This window comes from Aythya marila (genome assembly GCF_965140915.1).
Source record: "Aythya marila genome assembly, chromosome: 4".
NCBI classification, from domain to species: Eukaryota; Metazoa; Chordata; class Aves; order Anseriformes; family Anatidae; genus Aythya; species Aythya marila.
The window spans coordinates 2,895,067-2,920,424 of record NC_139045.1 but is presented as its reverse complement, the minus strand read 5'-3'; the positions used below and the strand labels follow the sequence as shown (position 1 = coordinate 2,920,424).

The 25,358-nt window shown below is 35.2% G+C and overlaps 1 protein-coding gene across 25 annotated transcripts in view; it reads right to left on the bottom strand.

Moving 5' to 3' along the window:
* CAMK2D (calcium/calmodulin dependent protein kinase II delta) overlaps positions 1–25,358 on the bottom strand; it is a gene marked incomplete at its 3' end in the record, with an annotated part of 166,947 nt that overhangs the window by 17,830 nt on the left and 123,759 nt on the right. For 3 of the 25 annotated variants that reach the window (XM_082759645.1, XM_082759649.1, XM_082759631.1), the window contains exons 11-18: positions 24,960–25,043; positions 24,052–24,094; positions 20,073–20,110; positions 18,500–18,532; positions 14,160–14,219; positions 12,544–12,585; positions 9,953–10,001; positions 3,316–3,399 (exon numbers count right to left, since the gene is read on the bottom strand). In XM_082759645.1, coding sequence (XP_082615771.1) covers positions 3,316–3,399; positions 9,953–10,001; positions 12,544–12,585; positions 14,160–14,219; positions 18,500–18,532; positions 20,073–20,110; positions 24,052–24,094; positions 24,960–25,043 — 433 coding nt within the window. The remainder of the gene's footprint in view (positions 1–3,315; positions 3,400–9,952; positions 10,002–12,543; positions 12,586–14,159; positions 14,220–18,499; positions 18,533–20,072; positions 20,111–24,051; positions 24,095–24,959; positions 25,044–25,358) is intronic. The other 22 variants (XM_082759646.1, XM_082759633.1, XM_082759647.1 and 19 more) reach the window with 19 other exon arrangements.

The window sequence follows — 25,358 nt, the reverse complement described above, 5'->3', positions numbered from 1 at the left end:
ATAATTCTATGAAATATGGTATTTGGCTATTTTACTCATAGAAAAACTATGTTATCTTTAAAATTATATTCCTGAATACTCCAAGCAGCTATTAGATGTTTTACTTTCCGGGACTTTCTTTTAATTACATGATAATCCTTCCTCATCACACCACATTTACCTCACATCTTTCTGATGTCTGTGACAGCCGATTAAAATCTATGGAGTTTGAGCAGCTAAGAAATCAATATTTTTCTATTTTTTTAATGATATGTGTGCAATTATAATAATTGCTGCTTTGCAACAAACACAGAGTGAATTCAATTCCATAATACACGGAGATAACACTGTAGTATATTTTAGCTCCCACCTTCTTACCACTGTGTTGTCATGAAACAAAGGTCAGGTATGATTCATCCAGGTAAACTTTGAAGCCCTCCTCATTTTCCAGACACTTTTGTCATAAAGAAATTGCACATGCCTTTGATGTCCCCAGTCCTGTCTTCTACTCTGAGTTCACCATATAACTTTTTCCTTTTACATTCTCAAATTTGCCTTTGAAAAAAGCCACTGACCTGAATACTCCTGTGATGGCATTTAAAAATCATAACTGCTTGAGCCTGTATCATTCTTTCTGTACTTCCCATGTTATTCACCCCAAACACCTGCAGAGCAGTATTAACACCAGGGTAGTACTAACTTCCACTGATTTTTTACTGTTGTTCACTGCTAGTGAAAGTTATGCATTATGACATGAATACAGATGTTTATAGACACTACTTTCCAATCTTTTTTTCTGATGAGTGTAAATCTGCCAAATGTACACACCCCAATAGTTCTTTTTTTATTTATGTTCCCAGTATTCTAAAACAGATCATTAGAGCTACCCCAAGAAAATTCCATTTCAAAATTATTTTAACTCAAATGTGTCTTCTGTTAGTCACATGAGCAGTTTTTACCCCAATCATGTTACTGATGCCTTCTCTCAGCACTTACTTAAGTTCTTTTTACTTTTCTTGAATTAATCCTATTTTTGGTAGACAATAATCTCTCCAATCCCTGAACTTTCTCAGGACACAGAACTGCAGATTCCTACTAAATGGAAAGCTACAGAAAACACAGACTATCATGGCCATTTATAAAATCATATTACACCAGAACCTGACATTTTAAAAACTTACTTGAGGACAGGTAAGGTTACAGGGACTTTACAATTTGTTTGGTCACTGAAGTTAGTTATTTAACTAAGTTAAATATGATGGTTATTGGGACAAAGTTATTTTGAAGCTTAAGAAGGAAAAAATATAAGCAAGTCTGGTGCATGTTCAGATACGAGGTTAATTTCTGCTATTTTGCCTTCTAGGACTTTGGCAAGCTCTGAATTTCTTACCTGTAAATGATTTAAACAAAACAGCTGGTAGGCTAAGTACCAGCTGTAGCAATACCATTACGTTTCCATCACGTAGCTTTACCAGAATAATTTCCACCTAATACTTTTCCTGCCTCATAGCAAAGCAGCAGATAGTTGTTTAATCTGACTGCTACTGTACTCCTTAAATTGAATTCTATCTGCACCTTTTTATAGTGATTTTGGAGAAGTTTATTTTGCGGAACAAAGTGGATAAGAAGCGTGCATGTTTCTGAAGTCACAGAATGAACAGAATAAATGCCAGATTGTCTGCTTTCTTAAGACGTGATGATATATACTATGCTATTAATACACCACACCTAGAGTGTTACCTAAATTTGGTAACAAAATTAGTATGAACATCTACATTTAAACATTAACAGTGGTTTTAGCACTATTAACTACCTAATGAAGCAGGAAATGTGAGGCAGCTGTAATTCAAATCTGAAAATGTTGGGTACATAATGGATTTTCTTGGGATATACACTGCAGATGGAATACAAGTCTCATGACGTGTTACTGACAGCTTTGCAGGTTATATAAGTGTGTGATTTTCCTATTCATTCCTCCCATCTTCAAGGTTCTGTGCAGTTGGCACTGCCAGCACTGGTAGTTCACATTTGAACAGTCATGCTGCTAACATAACATGCCCTGCAGAAGCATGGTATACAGGCAGACCAACTTCTTCTACCCTCTGTGCAAGAAAGCCTCTGTATCAGTCTACTGTCACATTGACAGATACACCATAAACTTCCTTTTCTGTCATGAAACAGCCGATCTCTCATTTAGAACTATTTTTACAACTACAGAAAAAATAACTTAATTCCCACTTGTCAAAACAGTTATCTAAAGAATTAAGAAGAGCTTTTCCACTCACTGTGTAGCAGTGCTCTGCTCTCAGTGTCAACAGGGTTCCAGGTTGCCAATATCTAAATATCCTGTTCTTCCCTAAGAATAAAGCTAATATTTTAGTCTCACTTATCAACAGTTGTGACCTGGGACAACCCATCATCTACAGTGCTGATTCCCCTCTCACCTGCGTTAGTAGCAATGAAAAATTCCTAGGAAAAAATCCACCCAAATTCCCATTTAGATGTCACCGTAACGGTGCCTTTGCCAATTCTTAGTTTCAGCAAAATTACCCTTACAGGATGAAAGATCAGAATCTGGCAAGCAGAATGTATGTTCTTAGGAAATCATTCCCCATTTCAACTCACAAGCTACCTCCATGGTAAAGAATTTCTGAATTAATTTATAAACATGAAATGCATCTACATAGATGTTTTTTCTGTTTTACCAGTATATGAGCTACTAATACTATGCCATTTTCTCTCATATTTAAGTCATTCAAAGGTATTATCTTCACTCGAACAATTTTCTTTAGTTTATTGGTTACAAATCATCACAGATCTCTTCTTAAATAAAGCATGCAACATTTCAGTTGCCATGGATAAATACTGCAAGTTAACAGCTGTTCCAGCAGCTTTAAGGTTGGTTTACCAGTGGTGATGCTAAATAAAGTAACTTGATGACATTCATAAACATAACAGGTAATTAATCTGGAAGCCCTATCTAGGATTCAAGCCAGAGTTGAAGAGTAAAACCTCTAAGCTGAGAGCTACTGCAGAGAGGACCTCTGCAAGATATTTTTCTGAAATACATACCTATTTATACTGCTGTTATCACTGATGTTTTTTATATATATCTTTATTTTATTTTTCTTTTTTACAAATAATAAAACCTGGCCAAGAAATGAAAAGGTTAAAAAAAAAAAAAAGACTGACACCCTGACACTTTCATAAAAAAGTGTCATTCTCAGATCAGACATCACAAAAAAACCTGTCATTTTTTGTGCTACTCTTAGATGATGAGGAGGGAAAAGAAGGTGAGACAAAACAGATCATCTGAGCAGATGAGTCTCAACTTACACAGTACAGAGGAAGGAGTGGAGTGGGAGAGCTCAGACTCAAGCGAATGACTCTGTGAGTTTGCGTTTTTCGTGGACTTGCCCGCTGAATTGATGGAAAGAAACACAACATATGAACAAACAAAGATGAAGAGGTAGAGTATGATCAGAATCCTCAGCAGACACTGGCAGCAGGAGCGGCCGCTGGGCCATGGCAAGGATGGTGACCACTGAGATGAAGAAGCAATGGAAGAGGAGGAGTGGTGGGTGGAACATAGCCTCTCCATGTCACCCTCCTTTGTGAGAGCTGTATGAGGGTCACGCAGATGTAAAGGAAGAGAAAGAGAAGGCCAAAATAAAAACTGTGATAATATAATTACAGGCAACAAAATCTTCGAGCACACAATGTCAGTGATGTACTTTTGGGAGGAAGCGTGGGTGTCAATGAACAGTAGTAAAGGTCGTAGCCATAAATGACTCTGTTCAGATGCCAGCGCAGCTTTAGCCCTCTGTCCAGTACTGACATATACAGGATTTCAAAAAAGCTTAAGAAAAAACAAACAACCTTTCTTAGAATTTTAAAGGTTTTGCCTCATGAAAGCATGTTCTAAACAGTTTACATTGGTTTCTTTCTATGGTTAAAAAAAAATAAAATACAAACACAAAAACAAAAGCTGTAAAATGAAATAAATTAGCAAAATATATGAAAATATGTACCTCCTACATGGTTAATTTTTTAAGCTGTGTACCTTACAGATGTATTAAGCAGCACAGTTTAGCCAGAATTTATCTGATCTGCAAAGTGCCCTACAGCTCAGCAATTCTGCCCATTGGGAATCATCAATCCTACTGGTATTTTCATTAATTCATTTCCAGGGGCAAAATAATACCACGAGAAGTCTAGACTTCCTGACCATGATAAATTAAACAACTCATCTTTGCAAAAGTTTGTGTGTGTTGCTGGCAAAAATAACGACGGTATTTTACCGTGTGACTGAAAAAAAACATATCAATCTTATGTTGCTGCCAAAGAGTTCCAATTTCATTAGTACAGGAAGGAGAAGAATCCTGGAAGAAGGCATTGATTACAGTTCATTTTTCCATACGCTTTTTCTGTCTGCTCCTACCCTTATCTTTAGGGGTGATCACTGTCACACATATAAAGCATGCGATCAGTGGCTGATGTCTGAAATTTACGTGAGCAAGGAATCTGAACTATGGTTTCAGGTAACTTCAGACTCGAATTCTAGAATTAGCTTATTCCTTGAATTATTAAAACTCACCATTGCTTGCCAAGTAATGTTTCTAGTGAAAGAAATATGTTCTGTTTCTAAAAGATGTAAATACATATGTAAGTAAAAAATAAAAATAAAAAAATGTACAGACATGAAGATTCTCAATGCTGTTTTGAAAGTAATTTTCAGTGTGAAACATAACATGAAAAACCAGACTGATTTCACTGTCTTCAAAATAAATATACCTGCCTTCAAATGTAAAAATAGGGTGAGATCCTGACTTGAGAGAATACTGTATACTTTCCCTGAAAGATGTGAGAGGTAGGAATCTGTTCCTAAAGATAAATTTGTGATAGCTGATTTAGAATGCTTATTTATTTATTTTTGTTTAATTTGATACCTTTCTTATTTAATTGTAACATTTATAATATTTGTATGGGCATACATATGCACACACACTCCCACAGGGCACAGAAAAACATGACTGTCCTGGACATAATCTATGCCACACAGACTCATGTGATTCACACAATTTTAATGCTGCTTTTAAAGAGTCATGTCAATAAAAAAATAAGAAAATCACTTGATACAGAGCTGAATGTTTTAAATGCGTGTGGACTGGTAACACACACAAAGGGAGGAACCTTGCACCTGTGTGTGCAGCCTGTGCACAACATTAGAGTAACAGGAGGAGGAATACACCCTAATAAAAAAAAGCCATTCTCTGCAAGGTGTAGGTCATACTGTAATGCCATAGAACATGCTAATTTTACTTTTCAGTTACAGAATGGCACCCCCAATTACCTTTCTCCTTTGCAGGAAGTACTTGTACACCACGCTGCAGAGAAAAGCAAACAGATTTTTTAAGATCCTTTGTCACCTAGGGTGAGGAACATTCCTTCTAGATCTCAAATTTGGTGACAAGTATCATCTCGAACATCTGTGTAAGGAGCCAGACAGTCACTAATCTGGGAATTCCCTCTCCTACTTCTGAGATCCATTCATCCCTATCAGTGTCTTATCTCCAGCTGCAGTCTTTTCCACTGATGTCCAAGAAAACCTATGTACATAAGTCAATTTTGGTGTAGGAGAACAATGTCTTTTCTCAGTGCCCTACTAAACATAAGGTTTGAGCTTATAGCTGTCAGGATTTCAAGACTGCCTATTCCCTGAATCACTCTAGAAGGACTCTTGGGGTACTCCTAATAAAACATTATGAAAAGCAACCTCAGCTGGAAAGATTAGAAGTGTGAGAGAACACCCAAAAGTGAAAAACAAGCAAGCATGCAAGCAGTTAATGACAGGAAGATTATATTTGTCTTTTAAATAAATGGACAATGAAATCCCTGTAAGGTGGAATAAATCAAGCTCCCAGTGTCTGGTGAACAGGGTAGCGGTACTGCCAAGCTTCATGCCATGGATTTGATGCTGAAAGAGCTGCATCATTGCATGAAGTGACTGCGATCATCTCAGATGTTACAGATCAAGCTGTCATTCTTGGTGAGGAGAAAGCATCCCACCTTACTGCCAAACCATGTGAAGAGCAACAGCACACTACTCTGCCTCCCCTTTTGCAAGCATGGTAACATGTGGCTCCTCCTCCTGCAGTCTCCAGAAAATGCACAACGCAACATTCTGGAGTACAGCCTCAAATCTTCTTACTGGCTCATCTGTTTCATGCCCTTTGTGTCACTACTATACAGTAATGGGTTAGGAAACTATAAACAACAGAAAGCTTCTTTACCTCATTTTACATCTCTCACTAAGATGCAGAAAAGAAAAGGACACATCCAATTATCTTGTCTCTCAGACCTGTGATTACTAGAAGATCCTTTTTTTTTTTTTTTTTTTCCCTATTTTGGAAATAAAGTATATCATAGCCATCCAATCTGTTTTTAACTGTGATATTACAGGATCAAGTAGAAGAATTGGGCAAAATATTTTCATTGTTGTTTTTCTTTTAATTGTATTGCTCAGACATAATTCTGCATGGTAAGCTTCAAACAAAATTTTATAGATAAAAATTCTATGGTTACAACATCAAGTTGTATCACCAAGAAGAGGCCCTATAATTAAATTATTCATTTAACGAAGTTAGTTGCTAAACTACACATGGTGGTTGGAAGAAAGAAATATAGAGTCTTATGAATAAAGGTAAATTACACTGTATTATCCTCTGCATCAGCTGCAGATACCTGTAATTGTTCTCCAAGCCGTTACTTTGCATTAACTCAAACTGCTATCACTAGGCTGTTATTTAAAATGAGTGGGTATTGGCTGCTAATGTGCCCAAGCCTTTGTTCAAGTGGAGGCAAAATGATTCACTAAAACTCTGAGAACAAAAAGGCAACATCAGTGACTTAATTAGAGCTAAATCCAGCTTATACAGTAAGGTAAGGTAAGTCACACTTTACAGCTGCATTGCTACGAGCAGTGGGTAAAAATCCTCCACCACTGGGACGCCAACGCCAACTGTGTAAGAGGAGAGAAATTCATTGCAGTACTGAGCACTGCAGATATTAACCCACACACCAGGTGAGCTCCTCAGCCTTTCCAGAAGCGGTGCTAAGAGTAGCAGCAGAAACAAGACACAGGGCTGCCACGGCCTTGCTCTGCTCTCCCATGCAAGACTGCGCTAAGCTGCCATGATGTAAGGGACCAATAAATCTCACATACAGCATAACAAAGCCCTCATTTTCAACACAGTGCTTCATGCTGTACTCCTTGACTGCCTCTACACCAGGAGACTACAGTTTCACAGAGCAATTCCAAATTTTTGCTAAACTCCAAGGATTTTTCCCTGCTTATAAGTGGAAAGGCTGAGAGAGCTGGGACTGCTCAGACTGAAGAAGAGAAGGCCTAGGGGGGATCTTACCAATGAATTCCAAGAGCTGAAGGGAGGACACAGAAGACTGAGCCAGGCCCTTTTCAGTGGTGCCCACTGACAGGACAAGATGCAAGGGGCACAAACTGAAACAAAGGAGGTCCCCTCTGACCTTCAGGAAATGCTTCTGCACTGTGTGGGTGACAGAGCACTGGCACAGGTTGCCCAGAGAGGTTGCAGTGATCTCCTTGGAGATCTTCAAAAGCCACCTGGACATGGTCTTTGTAAGCAGGGGGGTTAGACCACATGGCCTCCAGAGGCCCCATCTAACCTCAACCATTCTGTGACCATTACGACTATAAAAGTTCAGAAAGCAAGAAATTTATCAGAACAGACTTCAGGATGTGAAATACCAGTAAAACTAACACCAAATAAACTTCATTTTCAAAGTTTCAAGTACTTCAAAAACAGACATACAACATGGTATTTTGTTGTGCCTCTTTCTTTCTCCCCCCCCCCCCCCCCCCTTTTTTTTCCCAATGCAAATGTTATCTGCTATATTTTGGATAAGTGGTGTTCAGGGTCACTTGGTTCATTTTTACAGAGGTATTGCCAATACAAATGAACCACTGACATAACAAAGATAATTATGTGTCAATAAAATAAGTATAAACTACATATTGTATATAACCAATCCATAAAATGGTACATCAGGATTTGCAAAGGTCATGACAATGCTGAAAATAAAAAAGCTTATAAACATTCTGTACCACACACACTGTTACCTAGAAAGGTTGCCCTTTCCTGTTTCTCCAATTAATATTCATAGGTTTGTTTGTTGGTCTTATATTTGTGCAGAAACCCTCCCTAATATAAAACGAGTCTAAGCCACAGGTTTGTACAGAATATGAACTTATTCCTCTGCCAACATTAGTTTCCTTATACTAATAGTGGAATATAACTAAGGGATCAATAAGGATACATGAAATGTCACCCTTTTAAGCGTGTATCAGAAAGAAAAGGCAATTAGTTAGTAAACACATAATTAAATTTTGGATAGCAGAGTAAGTTTTGCCCAGGGGATATGATCCTTGCATTTATTTTGCTCTTCCATTATGGGTCATAAGGAAAGGATTAGCATTTATAATCACGTTGCCATTCCTGACCCCTTGCTACACTACATTTGCAGGAACAGAATATGGACTTACATCTCCTCAAGATCACATGAGTTCTTAAAATTATTTTTTCTGTTATTGATTCTTCTGCAATGATAATATTTGAAAAGTAAGAATATGCTGAGCATAATAAAATATATGCTACATGAACACTGGATATTATCTGATAGCACACAAAAGGAGTGGAATCAGAATTTGTTTGCTTTTAGAAACTGTGTAAATGTGCCATTTCCTGAATAACCGCAGAAATTCTTTGCTTAGAACAGGAAACATGCACAATATTGCCAGGTAAAAGATGCTCATCTGAACTGTTGCTCAGACAGTGGTGTGCCTTACTAAAGAAATTATCCTCTCTTGTATTCCTTGTTTAACTTTTGATTAGCAACTGTCACGTAGTTCTAAAACAGTACACTATCAATTTATTACCCTGGCAATACCGGTATTTATTTATCAAACATGGATAAGACCTGTTCTGCCAACCAAAAACTGAGCACCAGATGGTTTTGATACAATTTTAACTACTTCATGATTGAACGTCTTCTAAATTCTTAAATGCTCCCATACTTGTCTGAGGCCAATGAGGCTCTTTAGCAGATTCAAGCCTGTGTTTTAAGGTGTAGCATTCTAAGACTCCTACAGGAATTATACTACTAACAAAATCAAGGAATGCACATAATATAATGATTATCCAATAATTCTCTTTTCCATCCTCTATATTTTATTTTTACTGTCATCTTTGACTTGCATTTCACTTTTACATATACCATTTTTCTTTAGGGCTGAAAGATGACCATTTCTGTGAACCAGTGACACACAAACCCAATACCCAGCTTCAAAAGAAAATGTTGTTAAAATAAGTATGAGTAACATCACAGTATAATATTTAGAGGGAAAAAATAAGAAACAAAACCAGTATCTGTGAATTTACAGATTATTATTATAATTAATTATATAGAAAAAGTTGTTGATTTTAGATTTTGAAGAACAAAAGGCTAAAATAACTGTATGGCCAGAACAAACTAGAAACATAAAAAAACACTGGCATCTGAACAGAATAAAAATTAAAATGCTGACCTCCAAAAAAAAAAAAAAGTATGCAAAAAGTACACAAACTCAGGAAGTGCTGGTGCATTTTTACACTACTACTATTATTACTGGAATTAGTATCTTAGCTAATAAGCAGTAATTTCATGTTCTTCATTCCAAAACATTCTGATAAACAACATCTTAGGAACTAAAAACCCAATGGTAAGTCGGAAATATGTCAAAAATAGTACAGAAGACTGTAAAAATCATTTCATTTATAAAAGGAAAATAGTCTCTCTTATGATTAGTTAGGAGTTTTTGTGTTTAATGACCTATTGAGATACTTTCACATAAACTCATGTTATTGCTTCTCCAAATGTTTCAAGCTGAAAATCATACCTTTCACATCTTCATCTTCAATGGTTGTATTGGAACTCTCTGTTGATTCCTGTTGAGAAATAAATATAAGCAGAATGTATAAAACAAGCCAAGTCTTACTTGCGTGCCTTTGAAAATTACAGTTAGTTACAGGTATCATGCAAAGCCTTGAAGCAGGGTGGGATGTAATTCACAAACAAATGGTCACAAACCAGTTGAGACATTTCCAACCTGAAACTGATGCCAAACATTGCCGCTCACTACAAAAGGGAACATAAATACATTTCCTGCTGTCTAATGCATTTACTTCACAGGAATGTAAAGGCAACATTTTTCTTAATCATCCAACTGTACAAAGTCCATCTGAAATGTTATATGAATTACCTCAGCCAAGTAGGAGGAGAGCTTGCCATTTTAACTGATTAACCAGTGATTAACCAACTGTGTAAAGTCATTCCAGTCCAATTTTTAAATATGCAGATTTCTTCACTCTGCAATTCTCAATTGTTTCTCCACTCTCTTACACAGTATGCATTAAAATTAAGTTTCCCAGTGATTTTAGGAATTTGGATAAATTTCTATCATTTTTCTGTTGCTTTTGTGATTAAAAAAAAATCAAAGCAAACAGTGAATGGGTAAGTTTATAACAACTTCGACAAACTGAGGTATCTTTGTAGCAGTATTCCTCAAGCAACCATCCAGAGGAATGACTTGTCTATCAGAAAGTTTATACTTAAAACCACCGCACGGTTAAAATGGCAAGAATACTGCATCTCACTCTTTCATAAATTACCAGAAACATGAAATATTACAGGAAAATTCAACAGGGCACTGTCAAATCTAATAAGTAAATTTTTTTTGAAAGCCTGCTAGCTTTTAACCTTGATTTTTTTTTATCTGTGTATTTTTTTTGAAAAGATCAGTATTTTTTGTCTTTAACTCTCAGCTCAATAGCAAAGGGACTAATTGGGCTAATTTTTACTGAGGGATGGAACCTGGAGGTGGTATTGTATTTAACTTTTAAAAGGATTTTACAATTAAATAATAAAATCTAAATTTGACAGTGCCCTTTATTTACCATCTCCTCATAAGGCTGAGTCAAAAGAATGTTCAAACAGTTAATGCGTTACTTGGACCTTAAAAAACAAAACACATGTGCATCCATAAATAAAACTACATGAATCAACTCTCACACAAACAAAACCAAACAAGTCACCATGCTTTTCTGGTACTGGCGGGTGTTAGATGTTTCACTCTACACAGATGTATCATGCTCTTTCACTTCAAGTATTAGGTACTTAAAAGTAAACAAAAACCCCACATGAAAACAAGTTGTAAACACCATGCACAAGCTCACACAGCAGATGTAGCCTGTAATATTGAAGCATCCACTCCAGTTGCCATACTATAACGATCAGTTTTTCAGACAAATTTAGGAGTAACTCTCCGCATTAAGTGATTTGCTTGTCTGCTGTGACCTTTTGGGACATTGAGCATTTTAATTGCTATGATTATATATTACAGTCAAGTAGATGTAGTCATGCCAATATTGTATCTGTGGTTTATTTTTTTTGGTCTTTAGTGGACTTTAGCAACAAAGCTTAGATTAGCATTTCCAAACAGGCTGTTTGTTGCCTTTGAGTTAAAACTTGGGGAGCTGAAAAAGTAGTAACATGAAAATAAGAGCTCGAAGTTCTACAGAGGTACATAAAGGAATGGAGAACACAAGCACAATACACACCATCAGCATGTTCATGCTTCAGAAATGCCTGCATGCGTTATTTTTTCACTCAGATTCAATCCTTCTCCCATAAAATAATCACAAGTAGTTAGACTAGATGAATGAAATGACAAATGTCAGCACTGTAAACGGGGAAATTTTTGTTGAAGAGTAAATTCTTTGCAGGAAACCTAGGAACACGTGTTATATGGAAATGATATTTCCTGTCCCTTTTCAAGTCCATGCATGAAAAAACAAACAAACAAACAAAACATGTTTTAGGAACCAGCTGCCAAACACAAACACCACAATACGCAAGAAAAGGAAAACAGCATGAAGAAAATGTATAAAAATAAAAAGACCTCTTGATCACTTGAAATGTTAATTTTTTTGAAACTGCTCAATGATGTTATGGAAGAAAACCAAAGTCCTGTGCAAAACATGGTATATAAACATGCTGAGAAACAGCAGATGGGATAAACTGAAATTATGTCTTTATCTAAGGTGACAACTGCACATAAAACTCATTATAACATCACCACACTCTGACAACAGCATTCTTTTTTTTTTTTTTTTTTTTTTTTTTTTAACTTAAAATGGAGAATTTTTGGCTGGAACAATTAGTACACAATGCTCCCTGAGACTGGTTGCATGGGGTACTGAGCTCTGCCAATTGCTGCCAACTCCCCCAAGAGTTTGAGACGCACAGCAACCAGCAGAGCACATGCAGCAGATGAACACAGATGAAACAGGCTCAAGAGACGCCAGGTGTAACAAACGCAGAAATGAGATTTTGCTCCATAAATTCCTGAAACGGCCCTACTCTGTTGTGGAATAGTGGATGAAATGTGTGGTTTGGAAAGGCAAGATGGAGTTGATTCTTTCTGAATACCTTATTTCCATCAGGGTTGTGGATTACTGTAGTTTGGGGCTCCTGAGCAAGAACAAAATAAGAGAAAGAGTTCTCATTGGTAAATACATTCTCATTAGTGTGAGGGAGTGCAAGAAGAGCCAGCTCACAAATGCTGAACAGTGACAAGAGCTAGAACAAATGTTAACTATTGCCAGAGGATGAAACTGGATGCCTCTAATAAATATTTCCTCAACAGCAAGCCAGCAAAAAAAGACCATCTCACCTAATGCAGCAGCATGCAAAGACCTTATTCATGACCAATGTATACAGGGCTTTGAAGCTCCGGAGACCTGCAGAGGCTCTCTTTTTCACAAGGTCACACTAAAGGCTTTGCCAGGCCAGACAAGAAGGCCAGGAATGACCTCTTTTCTTTAAGCATGTTTGCTTGTATTAGTATTAACACAACAATGGTCTATAAAAGTACAGATGGATTGATAAAGGATAAGCTAAGTACCTACAAACACTACTGTGTTTAGGAATGTGCAGATTGTTACCAATTGATGCCCAGGCAGAGCTGCACAGGATAAGTGAAAGAGATCTTTTAAAAGTGTATTTTATCTTTTTTTAAAGGATTTGGGGAAACTAATAATAAAACAGATTAAATAATCATTGAAATGGCAGTTAGCCAGCATGCTTTCAGCACTGACCATTGTCCTTTGTGACTATGTCTGGAAACACAGACCATATACTCATATATGAAACCTGCTACCTGTTAACTGGTCCTTGAAATTACTTAGCAATGTATGCTTCAGTACCAGTGGCCCAAAAATTGAAGATGAAAAATCTCTCCCAATGCGTGTAAGAATTATCCACATTTCCTAAGTGATGCATGCATGCATATGGGACACAATGCCTCACAAAATTAGGTACTTACACACTGGCATTCATATTTGTGAGCCACATGTATGCCTAAGAAATAGGAGATACTAATAAAAGCAAGATTGCAACAGAAACATTCATGAACGGCACTGATTAGTAATATGTGCCTAGCAGAGCTTATTAATGAGTAATATCTGCTGCAGCTTTAATGCAAGAGAAGTAGTGAAAATGTTTAGGACTATATGCCTCTCAATCCTTGGGAAGACTTGCAAAGTCCTGCTGAGTCTCAGCAAATATGGAATGAAAATCTGAATAAGGTCTATTTTATGGTTGCCAACAATAATCCTGTTAGCTCTCCTTGATATCAATACTCATACTAAGACAAAAGCAGAGAAAATAATAGATTTTTTTTTTTCTCCAAAAGGTTAGCGTTAAAAAGATTCAAACAATCATCAGGCAAAGAGCTAAGAGCAACATAAAGCACATTCTACTCACTTTCTGGCACAGCATGCAAAAAAATCCAACTACAGTTACAAATGCTATGACTCTACCGCATCCAGCTTCCACGTAATGTTTTCTATTAATAAACACGCTGTAACAATGGTCTTCCTCACACACAAAAAAACATAACTCAAACAAAAGTTTTTTTTCAAAAACCTGTTCTTAGAAAGCAAACAGTGTAAAAGCATGAAAAAAAAAAAAAAAAAAGAGGGAAGAACAAACAGAAGACAGTCAAAAACTTCAAGATAGCATGAGAAGGAAGATTCCAGGTATACCAGCGCCGGGGTAGGAATATTTTCCTTGGGGCTGGTTACCACGTTCGTTTTGTTGTTTATCTGTAGGTATGCAGAAAATAGAAACAGACAGGCCTTAGAACTCTTGGTAGGCAACGTATCTATATCTCTCTGTATAGAACATCTATATACAGATATAGATATCTATATATAGATATAGATATGGAAATAAAGAATCACAGAAAGATGAACTTATGAACTTGGAAGAACACTAACAATAGATCTGATAGCTAGCTGCAACTCCTCCAAACATGCTAGCTACCGGTTTTCAGATGCACTATAAGTTCTGTATGAGGTATAGATGACTTCAGCTGTGACACTTAAAAGAACAGAAAGCCTTTAAATAGCAGCTAAACACATATAAAAAGAAAAAAGAATTATTATGGGTTTGAAGAGAGTACTAAATAGCCATTGTGATTTCTTGTCATGCAACAGTATTAAATAATTGCACCCAATTGTACTTAGTTTCTAATCACCAATCACTAGCGTGAATAATATTTGGTTATTCATAGCTCTTCAAATATCTACACATTTGTTCTACTGTCTTCTGGGAACAGACCTGAATAAATATAACTGATGCTGGAAAGAGACTGGTGCCCCTTCATCTTTTTTGGTGTCACTTACTACAGAACAATTGCCAGCTGTGATTTTTTTTTTCTTTTTTGTGATTTCAAGAATCCTGCAGTAACTGAGTATCAGCCTTTCAGTTTAGTACTATGAACTGAAAGTGTAAGGTTTCACACTACAGCATCTGTAATCTTAATACACAAATCACTGCGTATCTGCTTAATTTACATGTAGGCCACCACACTAATTCTTAAGCTTTGCACAGTACCACACTTTTACAAAATTTTTGGCCTTTACTTACATAATCTCTTAGTTCAAATAAGTTGTTTAGCAATGAGATTGAAGTTGTCTGATTCTTTAAATCCATTTTTTAAATTCAGCTTTCATAAATACCATGGTATGAAAGGAACAGAAATACTAAAAGTCATGTACCAAGCCACTTTTTACATGCACTAGAAAGCAAGATTAAAGTATAGGTAAAAATTAGTCCGAAATATGTCATTTTTCTTTAACAATTATTAGGAAATATTTTCATGTACATTTCAGTTATGTCTAAATTTAACAAGAACAATCCAAAGCAGCATGCAGAACTGGGTGCATAGATATAGAGTCTGGAAAGACTTTGATCAAAAATGAACTTCTACTGAACCTTTTAGTCACAGTGTTTAATAATATACTTGCAAAACAAACGAACAGAAGTTCAAAATTGTTTCATTATTGAATTTTTGTAAAAATTTAAATAACTTCATCATTTAAAGAAGAACTCTAGCAATTTTGGGGTCAGCTTGTAAAGTATTTTTTCTTCTAAAAGAAAAGCCTTTCTAAAACCAATTAGAAAATTAAGATGTGCTACGTAATAAATACAAAAAAGCATAAGGAATGAGTAAGTCCTAGAATAGTAGCTGTACATAGAGCTGTACAGTAAACATCTGGCTTTTAATTTAAATTTCCCAATGACCGTAGCCTCGGATGAAGTATTCAGCTTCTCAGTGGTGCAGGCTGTGAAGCGTTTCAAGTTCGGTCTGTGCCAATGTTTTGCGAAATTCAAACCTTTGGAAGTTAGCATCACTGGGGAAAGTTACTGAACTTAATATCGTTGACAATTTTTCATGATTATTTTACTTTGGTAGAGGTATAGCAGGAACTAAGCCTGCAGCTAACCTGAAGTCTTACAGAAGGCATGTCTAGGTTCTAGAAACATCAGCAGGGTTTGCATTACTTAATTACAGACTGCAAACTTCCTTACCCTAATAAATATTTAACTGACTTAAAAAAAAAAAAAAAAGTCAGGGAATGTTTTGATACTAGATGTAATCTAGTAATATTTGTGATAGACCCGTTCTCCCATATAAGATCAAAATAATTTTCTTTAAGATCAATGTCATGCTGTAGAGCACTGTGAACACGAAACACTTTTTTTTTTTTTATTTAAACAATGATCTTTCTACAGAAATACCTATTAAGAGAAAATGAGTTATTATTGAGTTCCAAGTGTTTATTTTATGGCCCCAATTAGCTTAGTTATTGCCAAATAAGTTTCATTCATCTATTCACTGTTACATACTCAGTGATATTTCAGCCAAAAGTTTCAGGGGTATCTGAGCTCAAGACAGGGAGAAAAAAAATACCTTGGTGCATAATTTCATTTCAAGAAGACATACATATTAGTGAGTATTTTATATACCAACTAACTTGCTTAGATATTTATGGGACTGTGAAATTGGCAAAACCTGAACTCCTTACTCAGGAAAAACCTTAAAAAACACCCAGCTACTTCAGTAAAAGGAAGTTCTCTATAGCAGAATTATGGAACATCAAGAATACATACAACGCTGCTTGATGGCATACTAAATCTTCTAAACCAGGAGAAAAATCATGTATCCAGTTATATAACTGAAAGTTCTTATTTTGGTGACAGCCTAGTCATCAAAAAAACTATGAACAAAAAGCACCTAACAAAAGGCACAGATACACATTAGCAAAAATGTGAGGAAAGAAATGAATATTTCACAAGATTTCATACAGTTCTATTCCCGTAGCTTAAAAAAAAAAAAAAAAAAGTGATATGCCAAACAAAAGCTTGTTGTTGAATACATAATGAAAACAGGTTAATCAAATTCCAATTCCAATTTTGCCTGAGTAAGGAGAGCAGGCTTGGGTCCATACTCCCTTGGTGAAAGTCCTATAAAAATAAACAATATCCATTACAGCTACTGCTGAAAACTGCAGGAAATATATTCAAAACTTCTTAGTAACATAATGAGAATATAGCATTCATTAGTAAAAGCAGAAAGAGATAGCAATTCAAAATTATTTCTTCTGTACTTTTATACTAGAATATACTTCTGTATATTATTTATTCTGAACTTTCAAACTTAGAGAGAAATCATCAATAAGCCTTATACTTTCTCTCTCCCACAGAACACATAACTTGTGTTTTTTTTTCACTTGTATGTTAACACACATTGTGTATTTTGCATATATTTTAACAGAAGAGGGAAATGGTTTAAAAGGGAAAAAATCATGTTAAACAATTATTCTAAAGCTCAGTTATACCAAAGTGGTGATCTTCTGTTTGTTGTGAAGAAGGAAAACTTATACTAGCACACCACTTGTCAAGAGCCATTCTTTTAGGTCTGATCATGGTGCAGGCTGGACACACACAAATGCTCCAAACATCTGGACATGACTGTAGAATCATTACAGGTCTTTTGTCAAAATATTATAAAAATATTTTAAGAAACAAAACCTGCATCTTGGGATTTAAGCTTGCACATTATACTTCGATAATGAAAAGTTAAAGCACATCGCATTTGGGCTACTAGAAATATCTTCAGCACACTTTTCCAGTAATCCTCATTTGGCCACTGTTACCACTGATCCTCTGTCACTGAAAATATTTGTTCACCCAAAGAGACGACTATTTTCCTATATAAATACATGCCTGTCCACACCTGACCAGAACCTTCTTGCTTTTCAAGGAGAGTTGCGCTTCCCAGTTATAGGTGTGGATGAGGAGCATTTGCCATTCCTCTACCCACAGCAGCAGCAGAAGCTGGCAGGGACATCACAGCACATCATCACGAATATCGCAAAATTCATATTCAAAACCATATTCAACAGGGTACAGTAAGTTGCTGGTCTGTTGGGACCGCAGAGGCCAAATGAATACATGGCTATAGAGAAGGCTGAAGAGTAAGAAAAGAGGCTGACTGTCAGTTGGGATGCTTTGTGATGAAAATTGGAGCCGTGAAGGAAGTTAGTTGGGAGGCTGTAGTAAGGACAGACTGTGAAATTGTTTTCCTGATTCCTAAGCATTTAGCATGGCACCCTGATCTATAGTTGCTCAGTTAAATCAATACTATTTCATTGTGCACAACAATGTAGTTTGTGTTACATTTTATGATAGTAATACTATTAGCTTTAAATGCAAAGAGATTTTAAAGATTAATGGAAGGCTGTTATAAGATTACTATTTTGTTACTATTTTTATTTACCAAGGACAGCTGCATTGGCCAATGTTACATCTACTTTTTGTTTGGTTTTGTATGTCCCCAGGTAAAAAAAAATATAAAAATCTTGCTTGAAAGAACTGCAGAACAATTCATATAGCAACTGCAGGCTTAAAATTCACAAGATTGTACTGTAAAGTCTTGCAGCTTCTTGCAGTATGTTAACAAAACTAAATGCAACTGTTTGATTTCTAGGTGTGAACGTTTCACCGTAGGAAAAATCTGTCAGATAAAGATCCTCACCATCATCTGAACACTCGAACTGGACTTCCTTTTCTGAATTGACCAGTCAGAGAGAAAGGAAAAGAAGAAAATGTGACTGGTTGGATTTAAAGTATCAATGCATGGAGTACAGTATATATTTTTTTTCTCTTTTTAATAGGAAAAAACTTAAGCTGTAGGAAGAAGTGGAAAAATGCTATGGAGAATATAGTAACTATAAAAGAAATGACCAAAATAGACTTCCCCCGATGTAAATTTACTCCCTTTGCTCCACATGACCATGCAGACAAAAAGCAGATATATAGCGTGCTGAAATCCAAAATATCGTATCCCAGCAAGTGTAATTTAGGCAAAATTTTGGCAACAATTGTTTGCTGTATTATATTGAAAATTGAGATATAACAAATACATTGTAGACCTGTAGGAGGAACGATATTTATAAAGGAATATCTGTTCAGTTAAGTACATAAAATCTATATATTCCACAATAATCATGTTAAGGATTTTCCACAGAAATGACTGAGTAGTACAGATTGTGTGCTTCTCCATATAGCTAAGATACCTACTGCTTCTAAGTGAGAAGCACTGAAATCATAGTGTACTCACTTCATTTTGTCAGTGCCAAGATGTTTTTATAGGAAAAGTGTACATATTTGGGAGAACAGGGACAAATATACTACGAGTCTGGTGTTTAAGCATACAATGTTTTGTTAAAATAAAAAGTTAAGATTGAATAATAAATTAAAATTCAGATCTAAGACATACTCCTGAGAGAAAACATAGAGCAGAAGGATCTCTTTTGAATCATATAATGAAAGCTTTAAGCACTTATTTTAGTCTTCAGGAGTCCTCAGAGAAAATAAATAAAATATTTTTCATTACTGAGTGAGATATATATATATATATATATATATTTTTTTTTTGGCTGTTTTTCAAAGTATTTATTCAGAACACTCATTTGTGAAGAATCTCTCCTCCTGCAGGATCTGGTGACATGAGAATAGGAGCTCTAAATCATGTATGAAAGCTGCCAAAATGTTCCCTTCTTAGCAAGATCTATTCATCAAGATGAGCTGATTTGTTGAGATACTAAACCCCTCGAGTTCTGCCAAATATAGCAAGTATATCTGGCAGGATACACCTCATGTGGAGCCAAGCCTACCAGTAAAACTTTTGGTCTTCCAAGGAATCTAATGAAAAGTCAAGGAGAAATATGGAGGCAATAGAGCTGCAGACAAGCACTGATACCTAGCCATCTAACATGGCCACCACCAAAACATCATTTATATTTATAAGCTAATTAATAACATTGAGTCACACAATCATCCTTCACTGAAACATCAATAAAACATTTTCTCCAGCAGTTTTCTATTTTCCACTTATTAAAATGCTTGTTTTTCAAATATTTATTTTATTTCTTTTTTTTTTTTTTAAAGTTTCACCTAACATTCACGACTTCAAATACATAATAAGAAGCACTTATTATCACATTTTATCATGAAAAGAAATAACAATACTCAAATCTAAGAATTGCCAGAAGTTACAGGTAGGTGGTGACTAAGAATATGTATTTTAAAGCATGTGTTTAACCTACCTTAACTCCATCCGGCTTTTTCAGTAAACTCTTGGCTGCTGTAAAATGAGACAAGTAATTTCAGTGTCAGACGGTCACCACTGAGGTCAATCAGCTGTGCAGCAAACCCCCATTGACTCCCTGCTGCACATACATTTTCAATTTCTATTTCCTCCTTTTGTTGCTCTGAGTACAGGAAATTAAATGTTGATAATGTTTAAGAAACTACAAATACCTCAGATACATCTCTTTTTCCACTGATTAAAGCTGATGGTTAACCGTAAAATACAAAACCTAGTTGTTAGGAACTTTTCTTGGTGGCGTACAGGAAACAGTTGCAGCTGGTATCGTAATGATGTTATTGATATAAGAGTGCCACAGAAATAACCTATATCACATCAGTAAAGTATCTCAAAAGCACAGTGAGGTACATGACTGCCTATTCCATTTAATGAAAAATGAACTGATTTTTAAAACATCACCTCTGGGCATGGTTTGTTGGGGACTTCCCACCAGGACAGTATCAGTCTCCTTGTGTGACAGGTCAGGGAACAAAAATATGAAAGAACAATCTGCTAGTGAAGTTTTGATTTGGAGGAGTGCTTCTTGGGAGTTAATAATAAGGAATGGCAGCTTTGCCTCCAATGAGAAAAACCTGCCTGCCACTTTTCAATCATGTTGCACACTGATCAAAGTTCTTCAAAGTAAGTGGTGGGCAAAATCTCACTTGCCATGATTTTCTTAGGCTTTATATCCCACCACTTAAACTAGCACGAAGAACCAGGCCAAATTATTCCAAATTACTCAATTTGGAGGGCTAATGTGCAAGAAAACACACCACAGCCCAGAACCTGCAAGCATTACAGCAGAAAAATATGCGGGAAGACCTACTAAATTCAAATATACTATTCATTAAAATGCAAATGCTTGATGACTCACTGCCAATTCTTGAAGAATAATAAATTACAAAACAAGCCTTGTGGGTTTTTGTTTTATTGGTGTTTATGGTCCAATCTTCCTATTGAAAAGTATATCACAGCTTAGGTTGAAAGTGCCATTCTATCTACACTGTTTTACTCAGAAGTAGGAAGCTTTCTTGAAAGAGAAATGCTCCAGCTAACAAGCTGGCATTACCAAAGGGAGGTAGACCTTATATGAGCTCTCATCATTACTGGTATTCTTCCATTAAAACCAAACAAGATAAACCCCAAACCAGCCAAACAAAAAGAAATAATTGGAACTTGCTAGACTGAGGTTGCTCCAACCAGTTGAGGATTTTGGAGTTAATGAGTTATCTGTCTTAAAGTTGAAGTTCATTTGTGTATTTGTGGCTTACTCACTGGCTCCATCTGCATTAAGTGCTCATTTAGGTCTGTACAGGGTACAGAAAATGTAAGCCCACCTCAGAAATTGTACAGAAATAACTGATGTCCATTACTCTGCTGTTTACATTAAAAAAAAAAAAAAAAAAGAAAGAAAAAAAAGAACTGGATGATGAAGCCAGATTACCATTTATAATTTCATGGATACATCACCCCTCCAAATGCATTTTATAAACTATGGACATCAGCAAAGACTGCTGTTAAAACTCTCATAAGGGCTGTGATTTCCAACTAAATTAAGAGCAATAAATTTGCCTACATTACGTAACAAGAACAGTGTATATATTTTTTTTAATTTACAGAAGCATGTGAATTAATATTTAAAATAAAGTGTCTTACAAAAATATGGGGGGGATAGGATAGGACCTGTGTGTTTGAAGGACCTGATACAACCAGGCATTCCAGAAAGTCATTTAGGGAAAGCAAAGGGGAAGAGATACTTCTACAACCTATGGCCAAAAAACCCAGAAGTTCATTGCTTTTGAAGCCTGTTTTATACCATTATAGTTTATAAAATTATGGGAAAATATACATTAACTCTTATAGGCTGCTGTTCATAACAAACTAGGTTCTTTGACTACAGTTATGCATAAAACTTCTGAGTTCTTTCAACGCTTAACCAACATTACATGTTATATGTGAAAAATTAAATAAAAGCCAGTAAAATGAAGGCACCAAAAGCAGTAACTACAGGTATTGTGTTTATGGCACTGCCAGCATGTCCTTTAAAATGTGCCTGGTATGGATTATTATGCAGTATTTTATGTTATAGGACATATTTCATACTCAGCTGCCTTTGCAATTGTTGTTTTTGGCTTGGAATGCTTTTTTTATTTTTATTTTCATTTTATATTTTAATTCATCTTTCTCTAAGCACAGATACTGCATACAAATCAAATATTTAAATAATTTGCAGTAGCAAAGCAATTAGCATATTCTAAATTAAGCCCACAATGAAAGATTTTTTGCAACTACAAGCAATAGCTATAAATAAAACCTAAGGCAGTGCTAATAAGCCAGAAAGCAGACTAAAGAGAAATGGCGTTGTGACAACATGAAGAAATTAAAGTGATTTAGGGCAAACAGCAATTTTGAAGAGAAAAAAGATGTTCCTTTCACGTGCTGAGGGTCTTACCTCACAAGAAATATACATTCCACATAAAAGGAAGAAAGAAAAAGGAAAATAAAACACTTTTATAACCACATTGTTATGGACAAATGACCTTCAAAAGCATGCTTTGCAATGAAATACAATGAATAAACAACTTGAAAAATAAAATGCCATCAACAGATACTATGGGGTCGTTATGGTGTAAAACAGAGATGATAGGTGAAAAACTTCAAGAAAAAAAAAAGCCAAAACCCTGTTTGCTTTTCATGCCAAAATCACATTTTAAAATGACTTCAGCATTTTTCCTTCATGAAAGTTGGAACCAACTCTTACATGTACAGACAGTGACAGGTATGAAAAGTGATGAAAAATGATGTACTTGTTTGATATTTAAAAATAACTAAATTTTACAAAATACGCAGCCAACAGCATTCCCACCTTGAAAATGAACTGAAAGATGTTGGCAATTCATTAAGCCTTAACCCAATGAAATTTACATAAATGTAATCTTCTGTGTTAAATGTATATATTAAATATAGAAACCTAAGTAAGAAAGAACGTGTATTTCAAGTACTATGCTAATTGAACAAATTGTTTTTGCATTCATGATTATTTATTTTGGATGATTCAGATCTTATTATTATTCAAAACATGCCCAAAGCACTATCATGTTTTTGTCTATAAATTAAGTTACGCTCCAACAGTTACATCACCAGAGTAGGAGGATATGTAATATTACTAATTTTTAAATTTGGCATTCTTTTTAACTATGCCCTTAGGATCTTAAAAGGCAAAATGTAAAATATAGCATAGCATCATAGTTCCAGTAATACTGCTACTGAGGACAATTCTAACTCTACTAACAGCAAACACATTCTAGTTTTTGCTATTAAAATTTATTTAATATGAAGATCTAAATCTCCATGTACACTCACTACAAAATTATTTCATAAAGAGGAAACATCTCATTATAACAAACTAGGCAACAGAAGACAGGGAAAAGATGGACCAATTTTAGTGCATTTCTTATTTCTTAGCAAAGCAATAAAGAATGGATTTTTTTTTTTTTTTTTTTTTTTTAATGCAAGATGTAATAGTTCTAGAATGAGATGTCACATATAGAAAAGTGACTTTTTGACTGTTGTTTGACCATACTTACTCATAGGGAATTATATGTATTATTTTCGATTTTCCTCCACCAAAATAAGACAGGAAAATTCCATCTGTCTTTCAACAGATAGTACTAAACATGTAAAAAGAAGGAACCCACATTCTACTGAAAAATTACACCACTGATGTCTGCTACAAGTGATTCTATTTAGCCGAAATAGCTTAAATTCTCTTGCTTATTTCTGCAATGGAAAAAAAAAAGTGAGATAGATCATGTTATGTGTTCCTTAATAACAAAGATCTTTGTGTACTAATAAATCCTAATTACACCTTAGTTATTGCAGACATCAAAATACATGTATAAAAACTCTATGAAACTGGAGTTCAATGAACATACCTGAGAAATTTCTGGTAGCCAGCATAGTTGTCAAAATGGCCCCCTGTGTATACATATATATTCTCAAATTAGCAACACACTTGTTTAAAATATTGAATGTGAACACAACAGGAAAAAAAGTAAACAAGCATGCATTACATAAACTGCTTAATTAACCCTGAAAGAATGGATTGTCTGAGCATTAACTGTCATTCATGATGGTATGAGAGCATAAATTATAATTTAATCTTAATTATGCATCTACTAGCCATCCTGGTAATCTCACATAGTTACAGACTATGAGTATATAATGCCCAAAACATAAGTATTCACACACACAGCATAATACATTGCTGAATATAAAACAGACTTCACTCACTTGCTTAGATTCTTTTATTTTTCTTTGATAGGAAGAGAAGTTTATTATTTGCAATGTGCTAATTAGCAAAGCTCATATTTGCAAAGTTACGCTGTCTGGTCAGGAGAAAATATGTTATAACCTACAAGAACAATCTAAGCCATTTTCCTTAAAAAAAATATTTTTAATGTGTATAAATGAAGGTGGTTGACGTGATTTTGAATCCAACAAAACTATGCAATATTAATTTTAAATTTTCTTTCTTAAAACATTTATTTGTAATTGGTTAGAAAGACAATTAGATTTGCAAAAGGATACATCAGTTCCAGCATTATATACTTTTTAATGCTTAGCAGCACAGCTCATGTGAAAATATTATGTTCTATTCTCTTTCATTAAAAGTTAAGAACCTCATGCTCAAAAGCTGCTCATGTATCTAATAGTTCATGATACGACTATTCAAGAAAAATTCCCTTGAGGTCCATTTATTTTATACATGGACCACAAGCCAAATTACAGTTTTGTCTTTCCAAAATTATCTACTCATCCTTGCAGAAGTTTTCATTCTTACCTTTAGTTTTCGTCTTGCATTGAATTTCTTCAAGCAATCTACAGTCTCTTGTCTGTGCATCATAGAGGCAACAGTAGAACGTTGCTAAGGGAAGAAGAAAAGACTTATTTTAATGCACTCAGACAGACATCTAGCTTTTTATTTACTCTACAACATACATATTCTGACTCATGTGGTCCAAGGTTGAGTCTTCATTTTCTACCCTACGTGAATATTGCTTTTTGCAGGCTTCTACACATCTGGTAAATTTCCAAATCAACAAAAACCTCAAGATCTCTTTTTACCCAGTCTTTCCTATGTGTATTGTCCTGTTGAAATAAATCATTTTTTCACAGTTTCCTTAATAAGGACTAAGAAGAACACTAAATCTTAGAACTTGGGTTACACAGTATAAACATA